We start from the raw sequence: 9,944 nt of genomic DNA on the forward strand, positions 1-9,944 counted from the left end.
AGAAGTAAATTAGAACGTTTTTAAAAATTGTATATTCTATCCAAATCATGAAAGAATATTTGGAGGTTTTCTGTCCCTTTAAAATACATTTTTAAAGGGACATAAACCCAAATATTTTCTTTCATGATTCAGATTGAGCATACAATTTTAAGTAATTTTCCAATTTACTTTTATTATCTAATTTGCTTCATTATCTTTGTATCTTTTGTTGAAAACCATACATATGTAGACTCTGGAGGTGGGCGCTAGCTGCTGATTGGTAGCTGCACCTATATGCCTCTTATCATTGGCTTACAGATGTGTTCAGCTAGCTCCCAGTAATGCATTGTTGCTGCTCCTTCAAAAAAGGATACCAAGAAAATGAAGCAACATTGATAATGAAAATAAATTGAGAAGTTGTTTTAAAATTGTATGCTCTATCTGAATCACAAAAAAATATTTTGAGTTTCATGTCCTTTAAGTCATTTACTGATAGGTATACATTAGCATTGACATCTTTATTGATTTCACAAATGTAATGGTAGACATGTTATATTTGTGTTTTTTACATTTACAGTTCATGTAAGTTAAAGATAATGACATATTCATTATACATTTATTTTATTTAACACAATTCAATTGTTCTAAAAAATTGTCCGTCTTCTTTGTTCTCATGGGTAGTGACATCTTGATTTTTGGGCTTGAGCATTCACAAATCAGTGTCGAATATCGTAATCTTCTATCCAATGTGTGTTATCAGTCAATCTGTGGGTTTTGAGCATTTATCACGTGTCAATTGCCTTTGCCTGTGAAATTCAATAAGTCCATTTTGTTTAGACATGTGCGATTCTATTCGGTCCGAAACGAAATTCGGACGAATTTGTCGAATTCGGATCGATTCGAATTGCGGTAGTGCCAAATCTACCGAATAAATCTGAATCAATTCGAATTTATTCGGTAGATTCGGATGGCCGTGTATTACACTAGTATTGTAAAGTATACTAGTGTAATACACAGCACATCCCATTTAACACTGACCGAAATTCCGAATCGATCCGAACCGAAATTCGAATCGAACCGAATTTTTCGAAGCTGCACATGTCTAATTTTGTTGTCATCATTTACCGAATATCTTGTGGTCAGATAGTGATCGCCAAAGTCATTGTTGTCCATGGATACAATGGGAGAATTTTCCGAAGTCCACTCCTCTCTGCTCCAAAGAGCAGTAGATAAATAAAATCAGTAAGCTTGTATTAAAAAAAAAAGTATATAAACGAGTTGCATTTACACATGTTTGCTGAGGAAAATGTTTAGTAAAAACTGCTTTCATTTAAATTGAGATTAATATTGTAGTATGGGTTTTGTACTTCCAACTTATCCTCACTAGCTGATGAGGAAAAGTACCTAAGTTTTGATGGTGGAGAGGAACATGGCTCTAAAAGTATGTTAACAAAACACTGATTTATTCAGGACAGGAGCAAGAATTTTTTATTATTAAAAATAAATAAATATATAATTCCTCTTTTAATCCTTTGAGTGCTAAGCACTTTCCCACCAGGGTGCTAAGATATTTTAATGTTTTTTTTTAAAAAAAAATTATTTTTTGAACAATTTTTTTTTAAACTTTTTTCTTTTTTCTTTCAGACCCCCAAGACGGGTCTTGGGGGTCTGCAGCTGCTTAGGTGCCTGAGATACAGGCTTCTAAGCAGCATGCCCCCTGCTCCTATACTTAACATTGTTAAGTATAAATAAAGTTGCGTGGTGACGTCATTACGTCACCACGCAAAACGGAAAGCCCCGGCGATGCCTGTCACTCTACAGGCACGATCGCCAGGGTAGGAGCGGGTGGGAGCCCCCAGGTCTCCCTCAAGGTGGGAGAGTGCTAGTGATGGCTCTGAGCCGTCATTAGCACCAGAGTGGGAAACTCTGTGACGGCTCAGAGCCATCATTAGCACTCAAAGGGTTAATAGCAAAACAAGCTTAAAGGGACACTGAACCCAATTTTTTTTCTTTTGTGATTCAGATAGAGCATGCAGTTTTAAGCAACTTTCTAATTTACTCCTATTATCAAATTTTCTTCGTACTCTTACTATCTTTATTTGAAAAAGAAGGCATCTAAGCTAAGGAGCCAGCCAATGTTTGGTTCAGACCCTGGACAGCCCTTGTTTATTGGTGGGTGAATTTATCCACCAATCGTCAAGAACAACCCAGGTTGTTCACCAAAAATGGGCCGGCATCTAAACTTACATTCTTGCTTTTCAAATAAAGATACCAAGAGAATGAAGAAAATTTGATAATAGGAATAAACTAGAAAGTTGCTTAAAATTGCATGCTCTCTCTGAATCATGAAAGAAAAAATATGTGTTCAGTGTCCCTTTAATAGAGTAAATACTTTCAAGCATTTGTAAATGTCTTTACGTTGTTTGCTTTATTTGCAAAAAAGTATTTGTTTCAAATTTGCATAAACATACACAATAACTGTAATGGGTTTGCATGAATTTGAGAGTACTTTGCGTGTAGTTTTCTGTTAATATTTCTCCAAAATAGCCCCTTTTCCATGCCTTTAAGTCTTTTATGGATCAGATAGACCATACAATGCAAAGAGGCTTTTTATTTTCTCTTGGTCTCCTTTTTTTAAAAGCATATCCTAGGTAGGCTTGGAGCAGCAATGCACTACTGGGAGCTATTTGTTGATTGGCTACTACACATACACACATACAGGTATGTGTCTTGTCATTGGATCACCAGATGTGTTCAGCTAGGTCTCATCAGTCCCTGCTCTGGAGCTCACTTTATCTATGTATTGTATCCCTTTGCAGAGTTTAAACACATAGTTTAAAGGGACATAAAACCCAAAAATGTTGTTTCATGATTCAAACAGAACATACAAATTTTAGACAACTTTCCAATTTACTTCTATTATCAAATTGTCTTTGTTTTCTTGTTATCCTTTGTTGAAAAGCAGGAAGGTGAGTTCAGGAGTGGGCACATGTCTGCAGCACTACATGGCAGCAGTTTTGCAACAATGTTATACATTAACGAGCACTAGAGGGCAGCACTATTTCCTGTCATGTAGTGCTCCCAACATGTGCACGGTACCTATCTAGATATCTCTTCAACAAAGAATAACACAAGGACGCTAATTTGATAATAGAAATAGTTTGGAAAGATTTTAAAAAAATTGTATTCTCTGTCTGAAAAATGAAAGAAAAAAAATTGGGTTTCAAGTCCCTTTAATGCAAGCAGCAGTGCAATAATAAAATGCTTAGATCATTTTCTTTTTGCGCTTTTATGTCCCTTTAAACATTTATTCTTTCTTACCTTATATGCTAGATATGTGTTATATCCCAGAGACATCTGCATAAATTGTCTTAAAGGGATATGAAACCAACATTTTTCTTTAATAATTCGTACAGGGAATGCAATTTTAAACTGCTTTTTTATTTATTTCTGTTAACAATTTTTCTTTGTTCTCTTGGTATCTTTTATTGTAAATCAGGTATATATGCTTAGGAGCTGGCCCATTTCTGGAGCACTATATGACAGCTGTTTTGCAAGAGCAGTAGATGACGGCACTATTTCCTGCTATTTAATGCTCCAGATGCCTATTTAGGTATCTCTTCAACAAAGAATACAATGGGAACGAAGCCCAATTTGATAATATAAGTAAATTGTAAACTTTTTAAAAAATGGTACGCTCTGTCTGAACCACAAAATACATTTATTGGGTTTCAGATCCCTTGGAAACTAAGTGCACCAAGATCAAAATGATTAAAATGACAAATTGATAAACCTATAAATAATTAAAAGTCCTTGGCTGTTTTAAGCTATCGCGTTTAACTTGTGATTTTGAAAACAAAACATAAAGTAGGATAACACAATTGAATCAAGGTCATGCAGAGTGATTGGATTGCTAAAAATCTCGGCTGAAATGCTTTTTTGCGATTAACAGAATATTGTGACTACTTGCACTTTTGCAAATAGCTTATAGAGACATCAAAATGAAATGTTCATGATACAAACAGAACATGCAATTTGACATTGTTTCCCCTATTTATGTCTATTAACAAATTTGATTTGCTCACTTTGTATCCTTTGTTAAAGAGTAAACCTTGGCATGCTCAGGTTTGTGTTCATGTCTTAAGCACTCTATGGCAGCAATGTAATACATTGTTGCAAACCCTGCTGCCATAGATTGCTCAAGACACAAGCACATGTCTGATTATATATCAAGGATTACTTTTAACATAGGATACCAAGAGAATGAAGCCAAGTAAATAGATAGATTATTTTCTTTTTAAATTGCATGCTCTGTCTGAATCATGAAAGTTTAAAGGGACATGAAATCCAACATTTTTCTTTCATGATTCTGATAGAGCATACAATTTTGAACAACTTTCTAATTTACTTCTTGTATCAGATTTGCTTAATTTTTCTTGGTATCCTTTGTTGAATGAGCAACAATGGCTCAAAAGGTTGGGAGAGTCAATGAGAAGAGGCATATATGTGCAACCACCAATCAGCAGATAGCTCCCAGTAGTACATTGTGGCCTCTGAGCCTACCTAGGTATACTCTTCAACAAAGGACACCAAGAGAATGAAGCAAATTTGATAACAGAAGTAAATTGGAAACTTGTTTATAAGTCTATGCCTTATCTGAACCATGAAAGAAAAATTCTAGGTTTCATATGTCCCTTTAATGCAGCAAACTCTTTCTCAGTGTCCAGGAGAGGCAAATTGGGTATACCAAGATCCAGAACAATACTTAGGCTGTAGCCACCAATCAGAAAGCGCTACCCAGGTTCTGAACCAAAAATGGGTCAGCTCCTAAGCTTACATTCCTTCTTTTTCAATTAAAGATGCAAAGAGAACGAAGAAAAATTCATAATAGGAGTAAATTCGAAAGTTGCTTAAAATTGCATGCTCTATCTAGATCATAAAAGAGAAAAAAGTATGTTTCATATCCCTTTTAAGTACAACAGGGACATATAAATCAGTGGCTCTTCAGTTTTTCCTCATGGCTGGATTTATATATATATACAGTTGTATGTAGAAACGCAGTGTGACAGTCTAATCCATTATACACGCAACTTTATGTCATTAAGGGTCTTAACTTTGTTTATCCTCTTGTACTTGTAGTGACCTCAGATTCTCCCTCCAAAAAAAGACAAAGTGCACCTCTACAAGCTGAGACTGTTGTCGATGGAGTACACACAACTTCTAACTCCATGAACTCTGCCGTCCCCAATCACGTGGCTCCTTTAGTGCCTAGCTCTGGGGGGAAAAAAGGCCCCTCATATGCTGAAGCCAATGGAAGCAATGTCATCCTTATAGAGCACAGTTCCTTGATACGAAGATCAGCCCCAGATGACTCCTCGGTTCCTGCACCTGAAACAAATCCTCAGTACACTTATGCGAACCCGCCTCCGGCAGCAGATGACTCTCCTAGCAATTCCCCCGGGAGTCCCTTTCTACGTTTGCGCTCACCCAGTCCCCGCTCTCTGTTAGAGAGAGAGATTGAGGAAGTAAATGAGAGAGAGAAGGAGTTGAGAAAACAAAGAAGTAGTCTGTATGGTAAAGAGAATGGGCTCCAAGAGGTCACTCAGAAAGAACCAGAGAAAAAATGGGATGTACTGAGTGGAACCTATCAGCCAGGTGAGAACTTAGGACATTAAGGTAAACGTGTACTTACCATATTATTATTACTCAAACATGATAAATATTTCAAAATTATTTCTAACTATCATATATATTCAACAAACAAGTCTCTAAGTGCTGGTCACCAATTTATTTGAAAATAAATATAGTAGAATATATAGTAGTTTGCTGGGCCGCAGGGCAAAGACTGTGGTAGGGCCCCTCATTTCAATAACAAGCTTTCTGTAATCAGCAGAAGCTGAACCAGCCACCACATAGTAGAAAAAGGAGCTGCATCTCTTTGAATATCCTCCCCGGTTACTCTGGTGGTTGTTTTTTCGGTAAAGCAACACTGTGGCAGCCATCTTGGAAACTCCACCACCATATTGCAAATGCAAATCCATGCACTTTCCTTAAACTAAAACTGTAGGGTTTATAGAGGAGCACAAAGAGGGAAGACATGATAAACAAAGAGGTATGGTACTACTGATTGCAGTGCCCCATAGAGGTGTGGGCCAGTCTCAAGTGAGATCTCTGAGACCCTGTAGTTACACCCCTAGGAGTTTGCTAACGTACTTATGTTTTAATAAATATTAATGCTTCATATTAAAAATTCTAAATGATTATCTTTAACAGTAAACCTTAGGTTAAAGGGACAGTTTACTCGAAACAATTCTCCCCTTTAATTTGTTCCCAATGATCCACTTTACCTGCTGGAGTGTATTAAATTGTTTACAAGTATTTCCATTACCCTTATATTGGCATTTGAAATAGTTTATTTAGCCTGTGGTATCCCTACCCATCCTGAAAGTTTTTGGCCTCGAGGCCATGCTGTGTTAACACAGCCAGTAGAAGAAATTACACTCCCAGTGGGTTATAGAAGAGATAAGGAAATAAAATGTTAATTTTCCATTGTTCTCTCCAAGTATTGGTGATGATTGGTTTATGGGTAGATATAAGATAAAGAAGCAGGTATGTGTACACAATGTGATAAAGTAATGAGATCAGATTATATCTACAAGCTCAACCCATTTTATTAGGTTGTGGCTTCAAAACACAAAACCAGCTAATTCATATACACAATTACGCTTATAAAAAGCAAATCTCATACATTTTATACTCTGCAGCTGGAGAAAAAAAAAAGTAATTGGAAACACATTAAGGGAAAAACTATTTTATAGTATACTGTCTCTTTAAATGGGATTTAATTAATGCATCAATTTTTACAGTGACAATGTTTGATAAATAACTGAAAAAAATAAAAATGTTCTATTAAACAAACATTAGACTTAAAATTTAACAACACTTAAAATGTTTCATTATTGAAACACTAACTTTATTGCAATATACCTTTATTTTTATTTTGCTGCAAAATACATCTGAAAATTGTGCTTGTTCACTTTCTCCCAGGGAGGCTTTGGTTTATTAATATCTACTTCTATGTGAACTAATGTTTTTCTTCCCGTCCCTTGTCTCATTTGAGCTTTCAAAGTAATGGTAAAATCAGGTCTGGAATCAAAGTTAAATTTTAGATGGACTTTAAAGAGACAGTCAACACCAGAATTTTTGTTGTTTAAAAAGGTAGATAATCCCTTTATTACCCATTCCCCAGATTTGCATAACTAAGAAATTAGTTTATGAACCTCCTAGGATTAGCTTTCAACTAAGAATACCAAGAGAACAAAGATAAATTGGTAATAAAAATAAATTGGAAAAGTGTTTAAAATTACATGCCCTATTTAAATCATGAAAGTTTTTTTTTTTACTTGACTGACCCTTTAAATGATCACTTCTCATAAAGATGGGTTGTAACTTTTTAAACTAGTCATGCCATTTTAATCCCCCACGTTCTAGCTACCCAATCCAATCGGCACTCTAGCCGTATGGCACTTTTTTTGTAGCTAGAGAGCAATTGGAAAACAATTCAAATTGTTAACTGGAGTTTTGAAGTGGGCAGCCCGGCCCAGATTAAAAAGTAAGTTACAGCGCATCTTTATTAGAAGTGATCAATTAAAGCCCATCTAAAATATTGCTTAGATTCCAGACCTGGAATCTCAGTTTTGCACCAACAATCATCCTAGCATTCTTTTTAATAGCAGTGTGGTTACTAGGTAGTTTGGGTGTAAATATTATTGCGTGCACATAAAAATATGTTTATATTTAACTATTCGATAGAGATTAGAAAGGAATATATGTCTGTGTGAACCTGATGAATACATTATTTAAAAAGGGAAAGGAAAGTCTAAATTAAACTTGCATGATTCAGATAGAGCATGTCATTTTAAGACACTTTTAAATTCACTTCTATTTTCAAAGGCGCTTTGTTCTCTTGGTATCCCTTGTTGAAAAAGAATAGGCATATATCCTACACTAGTAGGATCTAGCTGCTGATTGGCACTTGCACAAATTTGTCTCTTGTGATTGGCTGTGTTCAGCTAGCTGTCAGTAGTACAATGCTGTTCCTTCAGCAAAGAATGAAGCAAATTTGATAATAGAAGTACATTTAATTTATTTTCTTAAATTGTATGTTCTATCCAAATCATGAAAGATAATGTTGGGGTTTTCTGTCCTAGCCATTTAATTTATATAAGGTCCTAAGATGACTCAGTGCTAAACCAGGGTCCCTTTTGTTTTGAGGGATTTCTGAGAAATCGGGGAAAAGAAAAAAACAATATTCATTTGACAAAATAAAGCTGCATTAGTCAATTAGTCATTGCAGTATTCTTCTTAGATATGAAGGTATTATCATAAGGTTTACAGTTTGTGTGCTTAGTGTGCTATAGGTAATTAAAAAAAAAACAACAACCCAAAACAATGATTAACATAGTAGATGAGGTTGAAATAAAATGACAGAAGTCCGTTGAGTTCAACTTATACAAATCTAATATCCTTACAAAAAAGCTCTGGTTGAGTTAAAAGGGACAGTCTACTCCAGATTTTTTATTGTTTAGAAAGATTCTGTAGGTTATCTCTTTATTACCCATTCCCCAGTTTTGCATAACCAACACAGTTATATTAATACACTTTTTACCTCTCTGATTACCTTGTATCTAAGCCTCTGCAGACTGCCTCCTTATTTTAGTTCTTTTGACACACTTGCATTTTAGCCAATTAACACCCTCTCATAAGTAACTCCATGGGCGTGAGCACAATGTCATCTATATGGGACACATTAACTAGTGCTGTCTAGCTGTGAAAAACTGTCAACTGCATTGAGATAAGAGGCGGCCTTCAAGGGCTTACAAATTAGCATATGAGCCTACCTATGTTTAGCTTTCAACTAAGAATAACAAGAGAACAAAGCAAAATTGATGATAACAGTGAATTGGAAAGTTGTCTAAAATTGCATGCCCTATCTGAATCATGAAAGTTTAATTTTGACTAGACTATCTCTTTAAATTAATCCCATTAAAAAGTGACCAATTTAACACAAGTGATCATATCCCGGAGTTCTGTTTCTAGCCAGAAATGTCTAAAAATAATTTTTTAAATGTATAAGATATTGGCAATTACTACCTCCTTAGGTAATAAATTCCACAATTTGATTGCTCTTACAGTGAAAAAACGTTGCAGGACATTAAATCTCCTTTCCTCCAGCCTTATATTGTGACTTCATATATAAAGTGTGCCTTTAATTTATCATTGATTTTATTGTAGTGTTAAGAGTTTGTGGTTACCCACAATATGACCAAAAAATCTACATAGAAGTCTGCCCTTCTGGGTGGTACAGCCAATCACAGGCCACGCAACCATCCCCATTTTCCAAATTGGATGCACACTATAAGAGACAGCATACACCTATTTTCATAGAACTGCATGTAATTGACATTACTATAAAGAAGAATATGCACAGATAATGATATAAACATTCAGTATAAAACATTTTAAAAAAACTTACTTAGAAGCTCCCAGTTTAGCACTGTTGATGAGGTTAGAGTGGGACACCCACTTAAAGGGGATGGGGAAACAAGAAGAGCTGACCTCCCCCCTACCTGCATATGAAAAGACAGATAACATAAACAGGAGCCAGCAGAAGTCTGTAAACACGTGTATACTTCTGACACTGTGGGGCTTGGTTAGGCTTAATTAGGAGTCTGAAAATCAGCACAATGTTATTAAAAAATAAGCAAAACTATACATATACTCTACCAGATGGGCTATATAAATGGATCATCTACAAAACATTTATGCAAAGAAAAATCTAGTGTACAATGTCCCTTTAAGTGAAATAAGACCTGCATTGGTCAGTGAGAGGTCTTGCTGTGCATGTTAAAATGGAGTGGGGGTACAGCCTCTGAGTGGCTGTAATGCTCATTGTAAACTTCAAT

General features: G+C 35.5%; 1 protein-coding gene across 1 annotated transcript in view; it reads left to right on the forward strand.

Annotated features, from left to right (window-relative positions):
* The window catches only part of MISP3 (MISP family member 3), a 166,116-nt gene that overhangs the window by 140,328 nt on the left and 15,844 nt on the right, over window positions 1-9,944 (forward strand). The window contains exon 3 of the mRNA XM_053719458.1: window positions 5,119-5,634. Coding sequence (XP_053575433.1) covers window positions 5,119-5,634 — 516 coding nt within the window. The remainder of the gene's footprint in view (window positions 1-5,118; window positions 5,635-9,944) is intronic.

Source organism: Bombina bombina, chromosome 6 (assembly GCF_027579735.1).
Source record: "Bombina bombina isolate aBomBom1 chromosome 6, aBomBom1.pri, whole genome shotgun sequence".
NCBI lineage: Eukaryota > Metazoa > Chordata > Amphibia > Anura > Bombinatoridae > Bombina > Bombina bombina.